General features: G+C 34.8%; 1 protein-coding gene across 1 annotated transcript; it reads right to left on the bottom strand.

The window, feature by feature from the left end:
• Positions 1–1480: 1480 nt before the first annotated feature.
• LOC107945364 (putative elongation factor TypA-like SVR3, chloroplastic) lies at positions 1481–22077 on the bottom strand. Its single transcript, XM_016879338.2, has 14 exons — positions 21781–22077; positions 21582–21691; positions 20114–20317; positions 19071–19247; positions 18563–18715; positions 17655–17744; positions 17206–17340; positions 16952–17068; positions 16486–16637; positions 16333–16417; positions 4665–4759; positions 3172–3337; positions 2684–2879; positions 1481–1984 (listed from the first exon to the last, which is right to left on the bottom strand). Exons 1-14 carry the CDS (start codon positions 22001–22003, stop codon positions 1845–1847), a joined length of 2043 nt encoding a protein of 680 aa, XP_016734827.1. The 5' UTR covers positions 22004–22077; the 3' UTR covers positions 1481–1844.
• Positions 22078–26183: the final 4106 nt, after the last annotated feature.

The following is a 26183-nucleotide window of genomic DNA, read 5'->3' as shown; positions in this document are numbered from 1 at the left end:
TTATTGATTACAACTCTATTCCATTGTAATTCTATTACGTTATAGTTCTATTACATTACAATGAACCAAACGTAGAATAAGTTTGAAAGAAAGACTCTCATTTGTATTGTTGCATGTTGAACAATAACAAGACAGACAGTTCTATGAAGATATGCTTGAATAAATAATTGGGTTTAAAAGAAGGCGTAATAACTTATTTGGCCCTTCAATTTTATAAAACAATTGTTTTAGCCTATTTAATTTTTAGTCTCTTTTAGTCTTTGAACTTGCATTGTTTGTCAAATAACCCTCAAAATGGATGAAAAAGTTAACGTATGTTAACTTTGCTAATGTGGCATACTTGTGCATTGCCATATGGATGCTACATCAACATTTAATTAATTTTTTAATTTTTTGAAAATTCAAAAAAGTTATAAAAATTATTTTAGAATTAAATATTATTAATATATATATAAATTATAAAAAAAATATTTTTAAAATTTTAAAAAATTAATTAATTGTTAACTTGACATACACCACGTGGACTGTCACATGGATGTCACATCAACAAAATTAACAGATTAACTTTTCCATCCGTTTTGAGAGTGATTTAACAAACAATACAAGCTCAATGACTAAAAGAGACAAAAAAATAAATAGAGAACTAAAATAATTATATATATATAATTAGAGACCAAATAATTCATTTATCCCTAAAAATTGATTTTATCTATTTAAACCCTTTTGGCCGAGAAACCGACAGCATCCACATTCATCTTGATATGGGTGACAAAGCTTGAAGAGCATAGAGTATGGCATATTGCTAATCCTCAAATTTGTACTAAAGCAGAAAGCTAGGTTTGCAAATTACATCCTCAGCTGTGATCTATGTTATCTAAACTTAATGTGGAGTTACTTAAACTTAATGTCGAGCATAGAAAAAATATTATGAATTTAAATTAACTCTATCTAAATTAATATTTATACTTAATTATAAAATATATAATAGATGATTTTTTAACAGTGCACCAATCATCAGCCTGATCCAAAGTCCGGCTTGGTTAGAGAATTGAAAATATTTCTTTGTCCAATTCAAGCATATTCAGAGTATGTTTAACATTAAAGTTAAAAAATCACTTTTCTAACTTAAACCATAATTTCAAATCAAAAGATTTGGTAAAAGGAAAAAGCTTTTCAAAATCTTGATTTTAAGCTTAGTCAAAAAACCAAATCTTTTTATTTTTGAAAAAATGTTTTTTAATAAAATTACATTTTTATCCCCCTTATTATACTTTACATTATGTCTAAAATAGACATTTTATTTTCCCAAAACACTTACAAATAACAATGATAAACACCATCAAAATTTTCTAAAATACTTTCTAACCTCAATAGTAAACAATGCTTCTAAATTGTTTTATATATATTTAGAGACTTGATACCCATGTATCTTGTAACATATATTGGGAGAATAACTTTTCACTGCCTTGCTAAATTCAGATAAAAAGTAAAAAATTGTCAATGAATAAATCTAGTTTCAAAATGTTGAAACAGCTGATAAAATTTTTAATCACATGAGGCTCAGGCCACTAAAACCTTAAGCAGGTGGTTCTTTTGTTTGTATTCCTCTCCAGCCTATATCATCCTATATAGCTGCTATATACCCGGAAGCAAAAAACTTGAAATAGCTTCCCTGAACCAATATGAATTGCATGAAGGGGGACTTCATACGCTCAAGAGAGATTCACATGGCTTGAAATTTGAAATAAGGTATATTTAAATTCAGAAACGTGGACCTTGCCGGTAGAGATTCAGATGGCAAGAAAGCTTTGCTCATGGTCCAACAATCTCGGAAAAGGCTGGATTTACCGACTTTTCTTCGCAGCTGCAAACTTTGGATTTTTGCACATTCTGATGCTTGAGGGAGTAACCTCCACCAACTCATCTTCTTGGATATACTCGATGCAGTCGTCCAGACTATAGTCCAATGGTGTATCAAGAACCACTGCATAATGAAGAAAAAAGAAGAAAGAGGGAAAATGAGAAACCATCATCTTATTTATTTTGATACTCGTACCCATGTCACCAATCTATGTAAGGACAAATCTGAGAAGTGACAAATAGAAACACAGCAAACATGGCTGATTGTTAAGCAGTCAGTTAAAACAATAGTAATGTTTCCGGGTATCTTATCAGCAAGAAACTTAGGCCTATTATATACTAGAGTTGATCATAACTTGGAGTGAATTTTCAAAGTTACTGGCACAATCAACAAGTGACCTGTAATGGAACACTTCTTCCTTCATTGTTATGTAAGTTGGGAAAAGGTAAACTTTTTCTAAGGACAAGAATCTTTCTTAGTTTTTAAAGAATTTGCAACGCTTTAGTGAATGCCTTTCAATTTTTACCGTCTTTTATTAATTTTACTGTAGTAATTAAACATTCATCAATGTTTGTGTTGTTATATGCAACATAAATCATTTCAAAGAATATAGGTTGATGAGGTAAATGATTAAATATTAAATTAAATGATGATTCATCATTTTTGGTAATAAGCACAGTGATTCATTAATCATTAGTATCCATTTCCCATCCTTCTCTCTATGCTAATTAATTCAGCTCAATTGCCATTCAGTTAACATCAAGCAGAATAGTAGTTAGCATAAAGTAGAAATGAACAGAGAAGAAACTAGAATGTTCGAACCTGTTTGTTCTTTATTGGAGCGTACATTGGTTGCAGCCTTTTTCTTGCAAACATTAAGGGATAAGTCCCCAGGGCGCTGATGGATGCCGACTATTTGACCTTTATAAACTTCAGTCCCAGGACCAATAAACATCTGCCCCCTCTCCTGAGAACTAGCAATTGCATAAGAAGTACTGCTTCCATCCTCGAAGGCAACCTGAAAACCAATCTCATGAGAGTCGATCATTCAATAACTGTTCAACAAAGAAAATTCAAACTTCTAAAAAAGGCAGAAACCAGGAACTGTTTGAGATGTGTTTGTTTGTTATAGGAAAATAAAGCTGCAAACTCAAATTGTATCTCATCAATGAAGGATAAAGGTAAAACTGTCTTAGCACAATATGCCTAATATAACCACTACGGATATGGTCCAGGAACTACAACATAGCAAGAATGATGACTTGTGCTCAGCCTCCCAATATTTCGATGATTAGATAAAAAATTATTACCAATGAACCCTGATCCCGGGTAACAATATCACCAGCCCAAGGTCCATAACTATCAAATATTGTGTTCAAGATAGCCGTTCCACGAGAAGCTGTCAAGATTGCATTCCGCAATCCAAGAAGGCCACGTGTTGGGATCTTATATTTCAGAAGTGTTGTACCTTCGGCCCTAGAAAACATAATCAGAAGTATTAGATGGATGACAGAAGAAATAATGTGCAAATTCAAGAATGGACTGCCATAAATTCTTGGAGGAGATATTTATAGCTGAAATAGGCAGCAGAAGGACAAAACAATTGCCATAAAATTAGAATACTTTCCGCTATATTTTCACTTCATAAATTTCACTTAAATTTTATATCTAACAGACTGCAACAACTATTTGGATGGCATAATCAGTTCATGATTTAAAGGAGGAAGTCCATCTTGTTAATAACAAGGGTAAATTACACCACAGTTCATCCAACTATTGTGCCTTTTATTTTTTGGTCACCCAACTATCAAATTTTTTAATTTGGTCACTCAACTAATCGAGATTTTTTTTCCCATTTTCATTAACTGCCGTTAAATATTTGACAAAAGGGTGACGTGGCAATTAAAAATCAGTATAATAACAAATTTAGCCTCAACTTTTACATATTATATCAATTTAGTCATAAGTTAAAAAAATTAACCCTCAAAATTTACAATTTGTCTCAATTTGATCCTCAAAATTTATTTTCCTCCTCCGCTTCCCCCACTGCCACTACCATCATTGCTTCCACCTCCTCCACCTTTCTCCAAAAAAAGTTTAAATAATCACCAGTAATGTTGATTTAGAAATGGAAAAGGAAATTCAAGAACAAACTAATTAATTTCAGTTCTTTCAACAAGTGTACCAATTCCGCTAGAACCCATTACTCACAACTTAATCCATAAGAAATTATCGGATAAATTAAAATTATTTCAAAGTCATAAGAAATTCAGATATATTAGCAGACTAATTATGAACCAGAAAATAAAACCTATTTCCAAGGGAAAAGGGTCCCTAACGTTAAAAAAAAAACCCAAATCCTACACAGATTTAATCAATTCCAACGTAAATTCTAAAAAACACCTAAAATTCGCAGACTGCAAAAGGCATTAAATTTACCAAATCCTCACGGGTTAAGTAATTCAGATCAGAACAAAATCAGCAGTTTTTTAAGAGAATAATGAAAAGATAGAAAGTTCAAGTGTTGAACCTGTTGTTGGATCCTGGCTAACTCAGCAGGTGACATATGACTAATTTGTTCCCAAGCGATTCTAAACAATTCAGGATCCATCATTCCATCGAACATTACTGGTGATTATTTAACCTTTTTTTTTTTTTGTAGAAAGGTGGAGGTGGAGGTGGCAGCAACGATGGTGATTATTTAACCCACTTGTTCTTTCATTTAAATGTTGTTCTATCTAATAACTTAAGGAGAGTTATTGAAACATAATGGGAAATGTAAATAAAAGAAAAAGTCACATACCCAACTCCTTGCATATCTATCATCTGTCCACGCCTTCTCCCAAGAAGTTCAACCACAGCCCCCATGTGTTCTTCGGGCACTTCCACCGTGGCAATCTATAAAGAATCCACATATTTGGGGGGGGGGGGACAAGTTAATTATATAATAAAAAAGGCACAATATGATCAAATATTAATAGAAACATTTTATCCCATCATATTTAATGATACTATCAGGACATGGCTTTGTAATTCATAAGAATCAGCAAACATGATCTTAAGTGAACTGTAGTATCCCATCTATAAACAAAAGTTCTCCCTCTAGCCTCACTAGCATTCATTATGCATGCTAGCCGTTCTATTAATGAATACAAAGAAAATGACCAGAAAATATCAATTAGTGTGATTTTATGACATTATGCATCAATTATAGTGATTTTAGGACCTTAGTTTTAGGAATTATTTTACCTTGATAGGACTGTTTTAGAGGATTGTTTCCAAGTTTATAGTCTCTCGTTATATATAAATTACATAGGCTTGTACCACTGTTATATGCTAGTCATTCAAGAATATATTCTTCTTTTAACCATCCTCCCTTCCTTTCACATGGTATCAAAGCCAAATTTGGGTTTTTTCGGAGTTTGCTTTTGACCTTTATTTCTGTTTTTTTTTTTCATTTTCAGCCTTCACTGCTCGATTTTTCTGGTGCTTCTTTCTTTTTTTTCCTTCCTCTGAATTTTCAGCCTACATTTTTTAATTTTAGGGCATTTCTTTTGCTTGTCCTCTTCCTTCAACCGAAGTTCATGATGTCTGTGACCTCTAACATGTTTGACAGCCAAGTGACTGAATCTTTGAGTAGGAGATTGGCAGAATATTCAACCGAGTTATGAATGAATGGGAAAATTTACCTAAAGTGGTCCTAGCTCAAACATTCTTAAAGGTGATAGGAAATTTGACTTATCTTCTTGGAACTAAATGGTTTGATGCGTAGGACAAAGAGGATTCTATGATTATGTCACGGCTATGGAATTTCATGACTCAAAAAGTTAGTGACACATTCATGTTCTCATCCACTACAAAGGATGCATGGATGTGGTTCGAACAAGGATATAAATAGCGTTAGTGGTTGTGTTTTCGATCACATCACATTTATTGTGATTGTGGCCTTAACAGATGCTATTGCGGCCATCGCAGTTGTGAATTTATTTCATTTTGCATAATTTATAGTAAATTTAATAATTATGATGCAATCATGGTCCAAGACCCTTCCAAAGCTGCCGAAGAACCCATGGAGTTACCAATGGGGCCGATTACTCGAGCTCGAGCTAAGAGGTTCAAGGAAGCTGTTGCGGGCCTTATTGATCGAATTTGGGATGAAGTCGTTGCGGGGTTCATTGATCAATCATGGACATGCACTCCATGCGTGACATGCAACTTGCTTCAAGCTCAACTTTAGCTTTCTTCAGCTTGTGGTTCAGTTATTTAGTTAAATTAGTTTAAGTCTTTAATTATGTCATAATTTGAACATCATTAATATGAGTTTTAATTATGTCATAATCTGAACATCTTTAATAAGAGTTTTTAATTATGTCATAGTTTAGGACATTTAAAACATATTTTAAATGTCCTAGTTTACACGTCATTAATACATGTCTTTAGTTCAAACCAATTAAATTATGTTTAAACTGTGTTCAATGTGTCTTGTAGGGTGTTCAATGGACGGCATTAAAGAGGGAAACATGCATTTGGACGTGCATGCATGGGGGAGCTGCTGGTTGCTCTCTTCCAAGCAACCTTTCGTGGAATGCAATGGACACAAGTGTTTTCACATTAGTCCAATCAGCTAGTTGCTAAGTTCACACCAAGTGACCGTTCAATTTTGGCTTTTCACACTTGAAGGTTATTTGTGTGCCCTTAGCAGCATTAAAAGGAAGAATGCACATTCAGCTTCCCTAGAAGGCATCAGCCCATGTTCACACCTTCAAAAATCGATTAGCTACTTGAACAATCAGCTCAAATTTGGCTGTTTGGGGAATGAAATTGACATGACTGTTGGCGTCATCTATGCCTAGGAGTCTTCAAGAGCCTTGTTGGATAGTTCAATGGTCATTCAGCTCAATTAAGCTGAATTAGTCCATTCGGATAAACATTTGTACAAGCTATAAATACTAAGCTTACATCTTGTATTTCGGACTTTTTAAACCTTTGATGAATTTATATCTAATTGTGAGTCATTCAACTCTCTTTGTTCTTTTGAGACTCAAATTGACTTCTCTAACTAAGTCTAGTGGCGTCAATCTGATTCCCTTTGTGAACTTATCACTTTTAACGAGTGTGGCATTCCAATTATACCATTTGGTTCCTATCTCCAATAGATAGTGGGTCATGGTTCAATCTATCAGCCATTTCCACCTTAGTGTCACGGGCCGCAGTTCAAAGCTCGTGACCATCGCACCAAATGTATCCAATGAAGGTCTATCATTTAGATAAGAATCATTTAGCCCACGAGAACTGGCTCGATTTAAAGAACTGTTAGAGAAGTCTGTCAGATTGAAGCCTGGTTGGCCCGATAATGAAGATATGACAACTTAGGCTAATTTGGTAACTAATCTTAGAAGATTGAGGGAATCATATCTTGTAAAGATTAAATTTGATATGACATCTTGTAAATCCCTAAAATAAAAGGATATGGTTAATCTCGCCCGTCGATATAAATGTATCTTCACCGTCGGTTTTGGGGGAGCTCAACTAAATAGAGAGCCTCCCCCTCATTTGTATTCACTTCATTTATGTTTAATTATTATTTGTGAATAAGAGAGCATTTACTCAAACACTTTATGTGCGCTCTTTCTATTATTCTTTGTTGTTCTTTGTTGTTCTTCTTTTGGCATAAATCGCTTCCGCTCTTCAATTTGGTGCTTTGGAAGGGTTCTTAAGGAATCCTCACTTGAGTAAAAGCTGACTTAGGTGAGTTTGGACAAACGGATCGCGAGACGAAAGGTTTAGCCCCGTGACAAGTGGCATCCGAGCTGTTGGTTTAAACTAAGTGATATTCAAGTTATTGGTTCGAAGGCACCGGTGGGATGTTGAAAGAAGAGTTCGAACAAAGGTGAGTGAGAAAGTCTTTGAGGGAGATGTCGGCTGTTGAGGAACGCGTGGGTAAACTTGAGGAGTTCATGGAGGATGCAAAAGAGTTGGACAATGCGCTTGGGGAAGGCATTAAAGACTTGAGGGAGTAGTCCAAGGACTTTGTGACCATTTGTCTCACTTCCCAAAGGGATAGCGTGCAAGAGTTGTTAGATTCCCAAAGGAAAAGACTGACGGAGAGGAATGATGCTCTCGAGGCCATGATGATGACTTTGAAGGAGGAAACAATGGTCACGACGAGGGCTTTGAGCACAAGAATAGAAGAGCTCGAGGGAAAGCTGGCCTTGTGCCGAGAAGCCTTGGAGAAAGGAGTGTCAAGTGCAGCACTCAGTAACGAGGATGTCCCAAAGCCAAAAGAGTTTGTGGAGAAAAGGTCTACATGCGATGTGGACAATTTCTTGTGGAGGATAGAAAACTACTTCCGTGCCAAAGGCATCGTGGATGATGCGGTTAAGGTAAACACTGCTTCAATGTTTCTTACTGATATTGCGCTTTTATGGTGGTGAGGCAGGACCACAGATAAAAGGTAAGGTGAGATTGGACGTGGCAAGAGTTTAAATGCGAGTTGAAGGGACAGTTTTACCCAGAATTTGTCGAGGAAGAAGCTCTGGCAAAGTTGCAAGGGATAACGCAACGAGGCACAGTGGGGGAGTATGTTTAAGAGTTCAAAGAACTCATGCTTCAAGTTTTAGATATGACCGAGAAAGAAGCATTGCTTGCTTTTCAAAATGGATTGAAGCCGTGGGTCAGACAGGAGGTGGAACAAAGAGGTGTCCAAAAGCTATCGGATGCCATGACGGTAGTAGAGTCCGTAGTCAAGCTTGGTCTAGAAAAAGACAAGCTTGGGTCTTCCAAGTCTGAAGAAAGGGGCATATGTGAAAAAAATTGCAAGGAAGATGTTGATGGTAATAGCAACGGCGACAGTAGTGGTAATGAGAAACCACAAGTTGGGAAGAAGAAACCCAAAAGAAAAAAGGACAAGCTGAAATACTTTCTCTGCAACGGTCCACACATGTTAAAGAAATATCCAAAAAAATCCACGCTTAAGGAGAAACCCGTGGGTAAGGCCTTGGTACTTGGTTCGACCACAAGAGGTGTCGAAGCCAAAGAGGCCGAAAATGAAAAGTTAGTGGAATGCTTCTTATGTCATGGTCCGCATAGGTTGCGAAAGTGTCTGAAGAAGTCTGTCATCGAAGGGAATGATAAAGCAGACAATGAGCCCAAGAAGCTCGGTTCGAGCAAGGGAAAAGCCGAAGCCAAGAGGGTAAAGAGGAACATAAAGAAGCGAGCTTCTTGTGCCATGGTCCGCATGAGTTGCGAAACTGTCCAAAGCAAGCCGGAGTCAAAAGAAAGGCAACGTGTGAGCTTGGTGAGTCATCAAAGAGGCTTTTACCCAATGAGGAGGTGAGTTTGTCATCGAACTTAGAGGGAAAAGTTGCGATAAAAATAGTAAAGCTGGGACTAATGAGACTCAAATTGAGTAAAGCGTCGGAGTTGACCGAGTCATCAACAAGGCTTCCACCTATGAGAGAGGTAGGTGGTGCATTTGACTTTAAGGAAAAAGAAGTGATGCATGTGAGACAATTGACCAAAGTAAATGCAAAGGTACATTCCAAACACTTTGTTAGTGTGTTGCATTCTTACTTGTTGACTTGGCAAGAACGTAAGGGCCCTTTCGAAGTTTTTGAGCAAAGAGGCCGAAAGACTGTAGGCAAAGCGAAGCCAAGTGTTGTGAATCAAGAGGATTCTGTTTGAGTCAAGTTAGAATGTGGGCAAGAGAGTGACATAACTTCTTATCGAGATGTACAAACGACTAGGACAGGTTTGAGTTAGGAAGCGACGTAAGCCAAGGCAAAAGTCTCCAAGGAAGGGAAAAGCTAAGGCGTCGAGACGAGACCGAGGCGAATCAAGTCAGTGCCATTCGAAAGTTGCAACAAGGGCATTGCGAGAATGGGTGAGGGAGCATGTCACGGGCCGCAGTTCAAAGCCCGTGACCATCGCACCAAATGCATCAAATAAATGTCTATTGTTTAGATGGGGATCATTTAACTCACGAGAACTGGCCCGATTCAAAGAACTGTTGGAGAAGCCTGTCAGATTGAAGTCTGGTTGACCCGATAATGAAGATATAACAACTTAGGCTAATTTAGTAACTAATCTTAAAAGATTGAGGGAATTATATCTTGTAAATATTAGATTAGATTTGATATGACATATCTTGTAAATCCCTAAAATAAAGGAATATGGTTATTCTAGTCCGTCGATCTAAATGTATCTTCACCGTTAGTTTTGAGAGAGCTCAACTATAAATAGAGAGCCTCCCCCTCATTTGTACTCACTCCATTCATTGTTTCATTATTCTTTGTGTATAAGAGAATTGAGAGTATTTACTCAAACACTTTGTGTGCGCTCTTTCTGTTGTTTTTTGTTATTCTTCTTTTGACATAAATCGCTTCTGCTCTTCAATTTGGTGCCTTGGAAGAGTTCTTAAGGAATCATCACTTGAGTAAAGGCTATCTTAGATGAGTTTGGACAAACGGATCGCCTAAGGCTGCACGGATCGCGAGACGAAAGGTCTAGCCCTGTGACATTAGGAGCATCATAAGAATAGGGCCAATATTCCCTTTTTAATATTGGTTCATTCTTTAGCTTTTAAGCTTATCCTTTATCCATCCCTTTGCTAAACAAACAAATGATCTTTTGACCTATCTTTGTCCAAATTCAGCCTTTTGACAAACTAGACCGAATACTACTTAATTTTACGATCGGAAACACAAACGACTCGAATCAACCGAGTATGAGATTGCATCAAATTATAATTATAAAAAAATTATATTACATGATTTTTTTAGTTACTTTATGATATTCTATAATCTTTTACTTGATTTAATGTTTTTATTACAGTTTTATGATATTTAAAATAATTCAAGATATTTTAATTTATTTCTTTTAAGTTAAAAATGATTTATTTCTCAACATAAATATAGATACAAATGAGATACTTTTTAAAAGAAATTATATTATTTAAAAAAATTTCAAAAATAAATTTTATTTTTTTATATTTAAACATAAGCATATCTAACAATATTAAAATAAATATACTAAAAAACATATAAAAATACAATAACTAATATTGTAACTTTTTTTCCCATTCCCTTTTTTTTTGCCAAATTCCTATTCCTTCTCCTTATTTTACTCTTTTTTCCTTATTTTGCACCCAAACTTGAGACTGCCACATGACCATTGCTCATATACTCATTGAAATGGTGCACTAAACATAAAAAAGAATACTTTTTTTTTAAATTTAATTTTCCAACATTTTTTCACCTCCATCTTCTCTCGTCCTGTGTACTTTTTCTTTCTAATTGTAGCTCCTTTGTCACTCCATCTTATCTCCTTCAAAAACTTTTCTCATATTCTTCACAATGCTAGTAGTTCCTCATTTTTTCTTTATTCTTAAAATACTGAGAATTAGAGTGAAAATGGGATTAGTGGCATTCACAACCATTTTTTCCCAAATAGCGGTGACTGTTATATCGCTATTTGAATCCTTGGTTTAGACATTCAAAGGCCCAAGATGCTACTTTGGTGTATATGACATAAAAAGCAAGGTCAATGCAACCAAACAAGGTAACAAAACTATCGGAGTATGTTAATCTCCTAAAAAACTCTTCGATAAGAGATAATTATTAGATGCTTTGAGATGTGTGGTGAGGCAGTAGTGATTTTAAAGAACTTTATTGAAAAGGAACAGATCTATGACTTTCTTATTGGTTTTAGTTCTACGAGGCATTTGCAAGTGTACAAGGACAGCTCCAATTTTAGAACTAATGCAAGTCCAAGAGTCCAACACTAACTTTAGAACCAAAGAAAAGGAGCCAAAAAGTGTACAAAACACCCATTATATCTCCTATCCCATTCTGTATCATTTCAAAAATTCTCTCCATCGCTTAAAAGATTTTGTTACAAATTTTTAAGCTTAACACTAGGATTTTATTTTCTTTCCTTATTCACACTATATAGACTTGTATATAAATACACTAGCTCTAGAGATGAAAAATGTGTGACTTTTCATTAGTCTATTCTTTGCTTTCAATTTTTTCTTCATTTCAGTTAACACGGTGGTATCAAAGCCTCTTCTCTTGATTTACTAAATTTAGGTTTCATTGTTTTGAACACGAACCATTGGGGTATTTTATGCGTTATTTTTTTCAATGTGGTTTTTTGGATACATTGCTGACACAAGGTGGTGAATTTTACCATTACTAATTAAAATTTTTATGAATTATAAAATAGCCTAATTAGAAAATTTTTCATTTTAGGGGGATCCGAAACCCTTGCCACCCCCTAGCTTCGCCACTAATCTCCATGGCCAATCTGCACTTTTCGAGGACTGAAGACCCTACACGTGAAGCTCACATGCCGCTTGAAGATCCACAACCCTACTTCACGCGCCAACGCGTGGAGCGCCGTGTTGCCATCGGCTACCGTCTTTGACATCAATTCCCTTGTTCAACCCTAGTCTAATGGTTGGTTGTTTGATCGGAGGAGGTTTCATGGGTTTGTTGTTCATATTTTTAGATTTGGTACTGTTTTCAACACTATTTAAATATTGTTTGAGTACTATTTCAACACCATTTTGGGTTGTTTGTAATCTTCTTTTTGCAAGATTTGCTACATTTCATCATATCATGGGTCACTTTACTTTTGCAAATTCAAGTAAATCTAATATATGTTTTATTTCATCTTCATCCAAATGGGCCATTGATTTAAAAGCTACAGATCATATGACAAGTCATCCCAACCTTTTCTCTACTGTTCAATCACATAATTCACCTTCTCCTATTACTATCATTGATGGATTTACCGATAAAGATGGTTCTAAAAGTATTAACCTAACTTCATTTGTTGCCTTATCATCGATATTAAATTTACCTAACCTCACCTTTAATTTAATCTTTGTTAGTAAACTTACCCGTGACTTAAATTGCTTCATTTTGCTTCGTGACGAAGCACACTATTAGTAAAGGACACGTATCTAATGGTCTTTATATTTTCGACTCGTGCATTCCTCAATCTGTGGTTTGTCCTACTGTTCTATCTCTGATAAAGCACATTGTCGATTGAGACATCCTTCTCTTTCTTTGTTGAAGTTATGTCCGCAATTTCAAGACTTACCTTCATTGGAATGAGAAGCATGTCACTTTGCGAAGCACTGATAGGGCCCCTTAAAACCGAGATCTAACAAATGAGCTAGTTTTGTTTTTAAGTTACTACAATTGGATGTTTGGAGGCAATGTACAGTAGCATCTAAACTTGGATTTAGATATTTTGTTATGTTTGTGAATGATTATTCTCGAGTGACTTAGATATATATTTTATAAAAAATCGATCAAAGATGTTTTCTCATTTTCGTACTTTTTCGAACTCCATTTGGTTGGCTTGTCCAAATTTTGCGAAGCAATAATGTTAAAGAATATTTTTCCAACTCTTGCAAGGCCTTTAGTACCAAAACTGGGATTCTTCATCAATCCTCTTATGTTAACGCACCATCTTAGAATGGGGTAGTTGAACAGAAGAACAGCTATCTCCTTGAGACAACCAGAGTTCTTTTATTTCAAACGAAAGTTCTTAAATAATTTTGGGTTGATGCTCTTTCGACGATATTCTTTCTAATCAATCGCATGTCTTCCTCCGTGCTTGATGGAAATAACTCATATGTTCTATTTTCATCTTAACCATTATTTTTAGTGGAACCAAGAATTTTCGAGTACGCCTGTTTTGTTCCAAATGTTTGACCTCGTTTCACTGAGTTGGACCCAAAATCCTTAAATTCTCCGACTCCTGCTCCAACAAAACCACCTCTCAAGTTTATCCCAAACAAAAAAAGATTCACGATACATGTCCTACACCGATGTCTTCATCATCAAATCCATCCCCTATGCCAGTGTTTTCGTCATCTGATCCATCCCCAATTGACGTTGACTTTCTCATTGCTCTATGTAAACGTAAACATTAATGTACCTATCCTATTTATAGTTTCGTTTCATATAACCATTTGTTTCCCTGCTCTTTAATTGCATCCTTAGATTTCGTTTCTATTCCTAAGACAGTTTGAAAGGCTTTGAGTCATCCTAGTTGGCATGATGCGATGTTAGAGAAAATACATACATTAGACAAAAATGATACTTGAAACCTAGTGGATTTACTTGTTGGTAAACAAGCTATTGGTTGCAAATGGGGTATTCAAGGTTAAAATTAATCCAAATGGCTTAGTGGCTAGACTTAAAGCTAGATTAGTTGTAAAAGGATATGCTCACACTTATGGGATGAATTATTCAAATACTTTCTCTCTTGTGGCAAAACTCACATTTGTTCATCTATTCATCTCACTAGCCGTTTCTCATAATTGGCTTTCACATCAATTAGATAACCAGGACGTCTATCTTCATAGGGATCTCCAAGAAGAAGTTTATATGGAGTAACCACCTAATTTGTTGCCCATGGGAGTATGGAAAGGTTGTCATCTAAAGTATTCCCTTTATAGATTGAAACAAAGCCCTCATGCTTGGTTTGGAATTTTAGTGAGGTAGTTCAACAATTTGGACTAAACAAAAGCGATTGTGATCATTCAATGTTTTTTATAAACAATCAAACTAAACAAAAGCGATTGTGATCATTCAATGTTTTTTATAAACAATCAAAGGCTGAAGTTATTCTTCATATAGTATATGTTGATGATATTGTTATTATAGGAGATGATGATGTAGGAATCTTCTCTAAATTCTTTCTTGCATACTATGTTCCACATCAAACACTTGGGTCAGTTGAAATACTTTTTAGGGATAGAAATGTCAAGAAGAAACGAATTTTTCTGGCTCAAAAAAAATGTTCTTGATCTACTAGCAGAAATTGGAAAAGTGGCAACTAAACCTTGTATTACTCCAATGGTTCCAAATGTACATCTTACAATAGATGAGTATTGTTACTTGAAATTAAACTTGTCCTGATATTACATTTGTTGTGGGTATTGTTAGCCAATTTATGTCCACACCCACAATCAAACATCGGGCAACCCTATAGCAGATCCTATGCTACTTGAAAGGAGCTCTTGGACTTGGCATATTATACAACAATCATGGGCATACTTGTATTGAGTGTTTTGAAGATGTTGATTGGGTCGTATCTAAGATAGATAGGTCTACTACTAGGTACTTTGTTTTAGTTGGTGAAAACTTAGTTTCATGGTGAAGCAAGAAGCAAAATGTTGTATCTCAATCTAATGCAGAATCGGAATACAGGGCTATGGCACAATGCTTGCGTGAAATTATGTGGATATGACAACTATTAACTAAAATTGGGTTGGAGTATTCGTCATCAGCGAAACTCTTGTGTGATAATCAAGTTGCTCTTCATATTGCCTCAAATCCAGTTTAGTATGAAAGAACCAAAAACATCAAGGTTGATTATCACTTTATTCAAGAGAAAATTTTAGATAATTCAATCTCCACGAGTTATGTAAAGATAGGAGAACAACTTTTTGATTTGTTCACAAACATACTAAATGAGAATTGGGTTGACTATCTATGTAACAAGTTGGGCATGAACAATATCTATGCTCCAACTTGAGGGGAAGTGTTACATATTATTAAGCTTTACACAAGGATTTTATTTTATTTCTTTATTTACATTATGTAGGCTTGTATATAAATACACTAATTCTAGAGATGAAAGAAATGTGACTTTTCATCAGTCTATTCTTTTCTTTGTTTCCATTCTTTTCTACGTTTCTATTAACAATATTTCTATTCCAATGACATATTCAAGGTGTTATCTAACAAGGAATTTAAACATGCCATGAAAACAAAAATGTAGGCTTTAGAGGAAAATAAGACATGGGAGTTGGTAGAATTGCCTAAAGGGAAAAGCACGGTTTGACACAAACGGATTTTCCCAATAAAGTACAAGGCAGATGGTTCTCTTGGTAGGTATAAAGCTCGACTAATTGCTTAGTGTTGCTCTAAAACTTATGGAGTGAATTTTCAAGAGGTGTTTGCTCTAGTTGCTGAAATGAATGTAGTTAGTGTTTCGTTATCTTTAGCTGCAAAGTACATTGGCCTCTTGAACAAATAGATGTGAAGAACACCTTTCCATATGGGGATTTTGTGGAAGAGATATACATACACTGTTATGTCCTGACTTACGAGTTCAGTTTCTTTAGAAAGGCTACTACAAATGAGAGTCCCTTACCTTAAACTCATTAATAGAGAATCTTAGGCCTCTTAAATATTGGAATAAATACTGACTTAATTTATTGCTGCCAATCAACCTTTTAAATAGAGGTTACATGGGTTTACTTCTTTGAATAAAAGATTTACAAGCTAAGGAAATTAAAACAAGGGGAAAACAAATAAGAGATTTGAGAATCTATAAGACCTAAAATTTTAAGTTAAAGGAAACTCAAATACATCCATTCCATGTCAAATAGGGTCTAATTATAAACAAGGTAAATGAAATTTAGGAAATTAGAATTAAAATATCACCTCGTATGGTTCAAGCAACTTGTCAGCAACCTTTTTGTTAATAACTTTGGGAGGTCCCACCATAAATTCATACCCTTCTCTTCGCCTGGAAAGCAGCTCCGCTTAATAATATGCACAATGAACATCAAAAAGAAACCAAAAAGCTTAACTTACATGTTTTCTATCAATATGGTTATATGTAAAGTACCACGCCCACTAACAATAAATGTATCGGCAGTTTCACCGTCTTCTACTCTCATTGCTAAATTTCGCTCAAGCTCGCAATAGAGTCGATCTCGTAGGTTCCTGCTAGTAACATACTTTCCCTAAAAAAGAAACGGAGAAAGGGATATCAGTTAACTTCTTTATTCACTGAATTGTAAATTAAATAACGGAGTTTCAATGACTAGAAAGAGATAGTCATGTTAATTAGTCAAACATGGATCACAATATGCAAGCAAACATTGGGTGGAAAGAACCAATATTTTTCACTCAAAAGCAAAGGCTTAAGAAAGCTTTCTTTACTTAGCATAGAATTCAGTTGAAGCAATGTTGAGACAAATAACTAATCAGTGAAAGATATATAGAGAAAGCCACTTTCAAGACTCATAGGTTCTTAGTTAGTTGACACTTGGCATACCTCACGGCCAACAAATGGTGAAGTGTTGATAGAGAAAGCCATTTTCACAGTTGGTTCTTCCACCTTAATGGCAGGTAATGGCTTTCCAAATGCTTTATCTGCAATAGTCTCTCCAATCTGATCAAAGAAACTAAATTAGTTATCATGAACTTTAAAGCATAAAGAAAAAAAGGTTTGAAGAAATAAACATTAATACATTATAAAATAACGGTAACATCAATTTATCAATTAATCCATGAGAAATAGGAAATTACCTGAATATCTTCAATTCCACAAACGGCACAAATGTCACCAGCTTCTACTCTCTCAACAGGGGTCTTACTAAATTTCTCATAGACAAAAAGTTCAGAAATTCTTGCATATCTACAGGAATCTTCTGAGGTGCAAACCTGAAAATTTTCATGCCACAATTTAAAAGAGAAAAAAAAACAAGTTCAGTTTCTTCTTCATAGCAAATGCTTACAAATAACTGAAAGTGGTTTGTCTATTATAAATTATGATGAAATTAACAATAGAGATAGGCAGTGATCATCAAGGATTATGAAATTTCGTTCTGTCGTTAAAAGTTGCTTATTATTTCGTGGATATTCTTAACATCCTACCTCTCTTTCATTTGGATAGTCAAAATTATCCTCAATTCCATATATATACATGTTAAGCAGAAAGATGTGAAAACCAGAGTCCAGAAAAGAATCGAACTTACCCTTACTTCCATTCCTTTCAGAAGTACCCCAGCATGCAAGCGCCCAATAGCTATTCGTCCTTTATGTTCATCATATTCAATATTTGTAGCCTGCAACACATTCACAGAACTTTCCAGTTATAAACTTGTGCTGAAAATATATATATTTAGAAAAAAACTCAGACACAACAGAGTTAAATGGAGAATGCATGTATATTTCATTATTTTTCCCAGGCGAGAATAAAATGTTTCCTCCTACATCAATATGTTTTGATTTGTTCATGATAATCAATTGGATTCTAATATTCAACGCAAGTTTTTCTTAAGTCAATCCTGTAGCTTGGGCTTTCTCAGTTTCCTAGACAGATAATGTTCATGAAATTAACAACAAGAATGTCCTTTAGTTACAAATTCTGGTCTCGTCCAATAAAGATTCATTATTGGAACTAAAAGAAATATATCTCATTACTAAGTTGATACAGATGTATGTAAATTGCTAAATGTAGCATATTGAAAAAGGCAAACATTGTAATCTGTCAATTTTATCCATTCATATTTTACCATTATATCTATTCACATATCACATATCATCTATTTCTTGTTTCTGTTTTCTTTTCCCCCTTTCTTGACAGAACATATCACCTATTTCTAGGCATATGGACAGTGATAATCACCTTTCTTGTCAAAAAGTTCTAGATTAGTCTAGTTTGGCCAAAAAAGGTGTTTGTGGGGAAAAGATATAATCAAAGACTTCTAAGTATAAAATTTAATTAAACATACCCATAGCAACATTTTAACCTTATCTCTGTTGAAAGCAAGTGGTTATAGCATAGTTTTACGTGCTATAACCAAACTTAACCAGGAAAACAGGATATAAACGAATGCCATGTAAGGGTCAACTAAATAAAGTAAAATAAACAACTACTGACAAGCATTTGCAGTGCACCATCTTTGTCAATATGTGGACCAGGTATGCATCTGATTATAGACTCAAAGAGAGGCCCAAGATCTTCTGCCAAATTGTCAGCAGATAGTCCTGCCTTTCCTTTTATACCACTTGCATATATTGCTTGAAAATCACACTGCATACAGAGAAAATTTAACACAAGATTTATGTTTAGATGGAATATCTCAAGGACCTTGAGATATCAGCAAAGATTCAAAGATAAAAACAGAAAATACCAAGAGGCTATTACTTGCAGAAATCTTTCACTCAAATTTATCTTTGGGTAAAAAACCAAGGAAAAGAAAAGAACAATTCCAATCATATCGTTTCTTTTTCTTTTTCTTTGTAATACTAAACAGTAACTCCTACTATTTAAGAGATCATGTTCAGAAATGTTGTCAAAATATTGGTCTGTGTGGTCGAGCTATTGCATTGATGCAACATGGCATGTGACCTGCATGCTAGTCACTCTTTACAAACATAATCAATACCTGCTCATCTGAAGCATTTAGTTCGATAAACAGTTCAAATGTGGAATTGATAACAAAATCAGGACGAGCAGATGGTCTGTCAATCTTATTGACAACAACGACGACGGCATGCCCAAACTCTAGAGCCTTCTTCAAAACAAACCTTGTTTGTGGCATTGGACCCTCAACAGAATCCACCTAAAAGCAAGAAGAAAATGCTTTAGTTCATAATTAAGAAAATCCCGTCTAGGATACAACTTACAAGAGAAGGCTCCCAAAAGAAATAAGTTGGGGCAAACCTCCAACGAACCTTATTTGACAACCAATTATATTTGAATGTGATCGAAAAATTAGTGGTTAGAAGGGGGGGGGAAGTGGATTCATGAACAGGGGAAAAGGAAAACTAGACCAGTTTCATTAAAGGAAGAACAATATGTTTCTCAGACAAATATTAAGCCCAACACCTAACACATATAACGTATGCTCCATACAAACCTTTTACAGATTATAAGGACCTCAATCATTTGAACTGGGTTGCTTAAGGAGAAGGAGAAACTCACATATTTGCCTTATCTCAATTGACTCTTTCAAATAATAAATAAATGTTCTACAGCTCTACATTAATGGAAAATACTTGCAACAATCAATTCAAGGATATGAAAAAGGCAGCATCAACTTGATATTTTACCTATAAATTTCTCAAAAAAAAAAAAAACATATATCTTAGGTTATTAACAAAAATTTCCCTAAAGACTCAATAACTGAGAAAATATGCAAGTTTAATACTAAAATAATAATATGTTTTATCTCTTCTACATAAAAAGTGCTTCATAACATATGTATTTTAATGGTGAAGGTCCCTAGTGAAAACTTTTGAATGCACTGTTGGCATGAGGGACCCGTATAAAATAACGATATAAAAAACTGTATGGCTTTAGACAAACAATTTTATGAATCTAAATTTCATTTTTATATTTTATACTATTCACTAGAAAAAAAATTACTTTACAGGAGCACCACTTGAAAAGATGAAATTCCAAAAAAGAGAAAGTGAGAAGCACTACCACTAGAAGAACTCCTTCAACCATATTGAGGATGCGTTCAACTTCACCTCCAAAGTCAGAATGTCCAGGAGTATCTATTATATTAATTTTTGTGTCCTTATATGTGATAGATGTATTTTTGCTAAGAATTGTAATACCCCTTTCCCGTTCAAGATCATTTGAGTCCATTACCCTCTCTTGTACGAATTGATTATCCCGAAAAACCTACAAGAGAAAATCAGTAATGAGAATTAGCATTACAACTGGCATAATGCTACAAGTTTTATTATCAACATAGGCAATTTCAAATAGAGACCACGGGACATCTTTTGTCCTCATAGAATTTCAGATTATATAGAATCCACCTCTATCAGATAAAGGGTATGGTAACATATATATAAATCTGTATATTTTTTGGGTAATGAAAGACAAAACACAAGCTAAGCAGCAACCATTCTCATCATCCCTACATCTCTTTCATCATCTTGGAGAAGTTGCAACACTTCATTAGGTGGTTCTTGGAAAACACACATGCCGTATTGTCTCCCCAGGGCAATAGGAGTGATATTGGTCAAAAGGGATGAGTACCAAAATATCATACAAAAATTTCCCCTTCTATCCAATCCTAGAGCCTTTCTCCCTCATTAATCTCAAGACATCCATTCAGCCCAGCTCTCATGTCATTTATCAATCCTTTGAGACATAAACTGCAACAAATTCAATTAATGGCTCTAATCAACCCCTAAGCTTGAACCCTAGTAAATTGGAAGATGAAGAGTTCACAAGAAGTAAAATATCCTAAAATTCGATATAAATAAATAGTAAAATAATAAAACCTAATATATACAACATTGGGCTCATATATCATGAAAATTAAGCCTAAAAAACGAACCTAATATGATTTAAACTCAAATTAAAATCCAAAACTCGTAAATTCCCGCAATAATCACGTCCAAAAATTTTGTTCGCGCAGTGTTCAATAAAATAGTATAACTTGAGCTCCGGACTCAAAATCGAGTGATTCAAAGTGCCTGGATTCAATCCAAATAGTCACAAATTAACTAATCTTTTGAGCTTGAAAATTGACAGCTTGTTTGAATTGTCACAAATTGAGTAATCTTTTGAGATTGAAAATTGACAGCTTTATTGAATTGTCACTAATAAATTTCACCCCATTCATGTATGTATCATCAAAGCTAGGCCAAACAAGGGTTTTCAACTCCAACTTTTAGCTTAAATTAAAGCGCCCAAAAAAATGAGTATTTTAGACTAAACTGAAGCTCCAGATGAGATGATAGACTCTTGAAATAAATTTAATCTAAGAGTAGTCTTCACTGCAACTCTAATGGCACGAAACAAACTCTTATCCCGATCCAAATTCAGAAATTATAATAATAAATAGGCACAAAGCAAACAGAAAAGAAACAATACATAAAGAAACTGAAACAATTATGAACGACTTAAGCGGATAGAAACCACATTCGTTCACCTTTGACTGTTTCAACATTGCATCGACCAAAGTAGTCTTTCCATGGTCAACATGCGCCACGATTGCTATGTTCCTTATATCGCTTCGCCTCTTTAACTGACTCCTCTTCTCTAGTAATCAACCAGAAACTTTTAAATAATAATAAAAAGGATCTCAGAGAAAAAAAAACCAACTTAAAACTAAAAAAGAAATAAAATACCGATTGCAGGTTGAGCCGCCTGAGAAATAGAGCACTTGACCGGTTTAGTGAAAGTCCTAGAACCAAATTTGAGACATGTCGTTTTGGAGTTGAAGGAAGAAAGTGGAGAAGAGATGAGACCGGAAAGCTGCGTGGGAAATAGAAATTTAGGCTTAGGGTTAGAGCTAGGGTTAATGAAAGGAGATTTGAAGGAAGAGTTATGGAAGGTAATTGCCATCTCCATTTCTCCTTTCCTTTCTCAGTTCAGCGAGTGAGTGAAAGGAAAAAGAGAAATGAAAGGATTGGGCAGATAAGGCTGGTATTGAAACTAACCGAAACTTTTATTTGGGTACTCCTAGGCCCGATTTCATCCACGTCATCATCTGTGGGTCCAAATTTTGAGGGATCTATTTTTAAGCCTAGATCCTAATCTTAGCCCCAAAATGTATATGTGGCCTCTGTTTTTTTTCCCTTAAATACGGGAAAAGCAGCTCTAGAGTAATGGTTAGCATTTGAAGACACCAGTTCAAGTTTACATATACTGTAGAAGATTAAATTTTGTAATTATGTATTTAATTTGTTGAAAAATTACAGCTTTTGGAAGTAAATAAATTTCAACAAAAAAAACAATAACCAGGTCATTATTTAAATTTTTTAATGGAATAAATAGTTAATAGTAGAGTTTAAAAACGGGCAAGTTCGGATTGGATTTACTTTAGATTTGGATTTTCTTGAGTTCAGACCCTTTCAAATTCGGATTTTCTCAAGCTTTGATTTTTTCAGATTTGGGTTCGGATAGAGTCAGGCAAGTTGTGATGTATTCAAATAATTTTGAATTTTATAAGTTATAATATTTTAATTTCGAATGTAATAATTCATTTTACTTTTATATAATGACAACGCAATTCAAATTTGACTCGTAGAAAACATAAATTCTATATATAATAGAGTTCTTTTATATAAAATAATTAAAATGCTTATTGGCTGTAAAATTTATTATTTTATTATATTATACGAATTAACAAAAACATCTTTTATTGCTCATTATTATATTATATTGACAATTGAATAATTTTTATCTTTCTTATTAAATTTATAAACCTAATATTTGTATTCTAAAATATTTATTCCGAAATACAAATATATTATACTAAACTCAAATTCAAATAATATACTCATCATTATCCCAAACTCAAAATAAACTAATTATAGCTCAAATCTCAAGTCCTAAATAAAAAGAAATTAAAAACCCAATATCCAAATACAATTCATAATAGCTAGGATGAGAAAAATAAATAAAATAAAATATAAGGGAATTTGAACATGAGACCTCTAGCAAATTAATTAACACACTAAACCACTAAACCTTTTTCTTCCTTATGTTACAAATTTGCATAATTTAATAAATAAATTCTAAGGCGTGACAACTCTACTCCCCTTAAAGAAAATTTTGTCCTCGAAATTTACCTGATCCAAATAAGTGATGAGATTGTTGACAGTGGCACATCCTCTCTTCGAGTTCCCAAGTGGCTTTGCTATAACCATGATTCCTCCACAAGACTTTCACTAGAGTAATCTGCTTCTTCCTCAATTTCCTGACCTCGTGGTCTAAAATCTATACTGGCTCTTCCTCGTAAGTCAAATCACGTCTCACCTCAATCTCATCAATCGAAATCACATGCGAAGGATCAGAACGATATCTCCTCAACATAGGCACATGAAATACATCATGTATGTGATCCAACTTCGGAGGTAACTGTGACAGTCCAAAATTGACCCTAGTCGAGAAGTGGTTTCGGGACCACTAAACCGAGTCATAAAAATAATTAACCGTCATAATTGATGCTCATTATATGTACATGTGCATGTGTGAAAATTTCGTGTTTGAATTTTGTTAATTGTAAGTGAATTTTATCAAATAGGACTTATGTGAGAAAATTTTGAAATGTGCTAGGCAAATGCAAAATGGCTTATTAATGCATATTGTGAAAATGATGGGTTTGCATGTCAATTTACCCAAATTAAGGCATAGTGGCCGGCCATGCTATGAGTGGAAACATGTCACAAACATGTTATGTTAGTGAGGTATGTTAGGAAAAATAAAATAAGGAGTATGGGTAATAAAGAAATGGAAACAAAAAAAAGTGTGTGGTTGTTCCCCCCCCCCATTGCCGTGAGTTAAAGAAAAGAAAAGAAAAATTTTGTTCATCCTTTTTCATCTTCTTTTGGCCGAAAATTCTAAGGAATGAGGAAGGAGTTCTTGCTTCATGTTTGGTTTGGAAGAGGATTAGGAGGAGGTTTGGCCATACTTGTATCTAGATCAAGGTATGTTTGAGGTTGTGCCATGAGATTCATGCATGTTTTTAGTTGCTAGCTTGAGTTCTAATTAGCCCATGGTTCAAATCTTTGCTATGTCATGGGGATGATATTCGGCCTAGGTGGATTTTGTGTTAATGCCATTGCATGCTAAATATGAAGCTTGTTAATGATGCATGTGATGGTGGATTGATGATTCTTGAATCTTCTTTTTAGCATTTTTGAGTGAGCACATATGTGCATTGGTTGCTAGATGGAGAAGAATCGGCTAGCAAGTTGTGTGCTAAGGCCGAATATAATTTTTGTATATTAATGAGTAATGCATGTGTTAAATTGATGGAAAGGGAGAGGATGCTTTACTAGTGTATATATGTGTGTATTAGCCAAGTTTTGAACTTGAAACAAAATGGTGTTTAGTCAATACAAGTAACCATACTTGTAGAATGTATTAAGTGTTGCAATCGGCCCCAACATAGACATGTATGTTCGGCCACATGAATAAGTACATAAGCTATGTGTATGTTCGGCCATAGGTAGCCTATTGATGGCTTTAGCTTGACTTAGAAAATTCGGCTAAGGGGAAATATTAGCTAGTATGTTGAATTCGATTCGTGATTTCGTACACATGTGACTCTAATGTCTAATGTATATATGGGCTAAGTACCTTGAGCTTCTCTTTTGATGTTCGAATGAATTGTATTAAATTGCTTGATGTGATTAAAAATGCGTATGACCATTGTGTATTTGAGCTAAAAGGGTGGCCATATGACCTATCAAACTCCTTGTCATATTCGGCCATAAGCTAGCAAAATGAGACTTTAATGAGTTAAATTTGTTTGAATTAGCTCAAGAGCTTAGAGGACCCCAGTTGGATAAGGGAAAGGAAAAAGTGGTCGAGTAGCCATCGGAATCGTTCGACAACATCCGAGGTAAGTTCTTGAGTAAAAGAGCTTAAATTATGATTTGATTAGATCATGTTTTAAGCAAATCAAAATCATGCTCTTTGTGTGTGGCTATTGAGCCGAAATTGCAAGAATGATAAGAGTCTTGTGTTTGAGTTTTGCTAACGAAAATGAAATACGAATGTGCCATGATTTGTTGTTAAATGTGCATGGTTATTTGAATGATGTCCGGGCTAAGTCCCGAAGGCTTTGTGCTAGGTGACCATATCCGGACTAAGATCCGAAGGCATTTGTACGAGTTACTAAATCCGGACTAAGATCCGAAGGCATTTGTGCGAGTTACTAAATCCGGGTTAAGTCCCGAAGGCATTTGTGCGAGTTACTAAATCCGGGTTAAGTCCCGAAGGCATTTGTGCGAGTTACTATAACCGGGCTATGTCCCGAAGGCATTTGAACGAGTAGCTATATCCGGTTAAATTCCGAAGGTACGTGATTTGGGAATGAATGATCTTGCTGTAAAAATTTCAGTTAATACGCTTGAAACATCCCAACATTGAGGTATGTTTCGTATGTGCTTTGAATTAGTTGAGCCCTTACAAATAAGTATTCGCTCAGTTGATAAATGAGCTACCGGCCTTTGGCTAAGTTGATCTTTGTGTATGAATAAAAGGGTTGGTAATGTGAAGTAAGTATGATATTGAAAAATTGTGCATATGAAATTATCCGTTTAGCTACATGAATGCTATACTTTTGTTGTGCTGGAATCCCTTGCTCAAAACTTACTAAGCATAAATTGCTTACTCCGTCTCCTTGATTCTCTGTTTTATAGATTTTGGTTCTCCAGCTATCGGACTCGGGATTTTGAAGTCGAAGTCGCCCACACTATCAAAGCCCCCCCCTTTTGGTACAATTTTGGTTGAACTTCGAAATGGCATGTATAGGACTACCCTTTTTGTTGGGGGTCATGGACCCTTTGGACTTGTATAATTTTGGATAGCCATGCGAAAATGGCTTATATATGTTTGAGTATAATGTTATAATCATTTGGTATGGATATGGTTATTGAGAGGTGTGGATATGCTTAACAAGGATTGGCCATGGGAATGGTTAATCACTATCATAATTTGTGCTATTTATGCTAAAAGGGCTAGTTGAATCATGGAAACTATGAAATAGGTAAAGTCTACCTTAAAGGCAGATGCTGAC

Source organism: Gossypium hirsutum, chromosome D03 (assembly GCF_007990345.1).
Source record: "Gossypium hirsutum isolate 1008001.06 chromosome D03, Gossypium_hirsutum_v2.1, whole genome shotgun sequence".
Lineage (NCBI taxonomy): Eukaryota > Viridiplantae > Streptophyta > Magnoliopsida > Malvales > Malvaceae > Gossypium > Gossypium hirsutum.
This window is presented reverse-complemented; position numbering and strand designations above follow the sequence as displayed.

Coding starts and splice junctions, on each gene's coding strand:
- LOC107945364 (XM_016879338.2), bottom strand. CDS start 22,003: ATGGAGATGGCAATTACCTTCCATAACTCTTCCTTCAAATCTCCTTTC. Junction 4,760..16,332: donor AGTTGCTTGAACCATACGAG/GTGATATTTTAA, acceptor GATTCTTTATAG/ATTGCCACGGTGGAAGTGCC. Junction 3,338..4,664: donor ATAGATATGCAAGGAGTTGG/GTATGTGACTTT, acceptor TATGTTTTCTAG/GGCCGAAGGTACAACACTTC.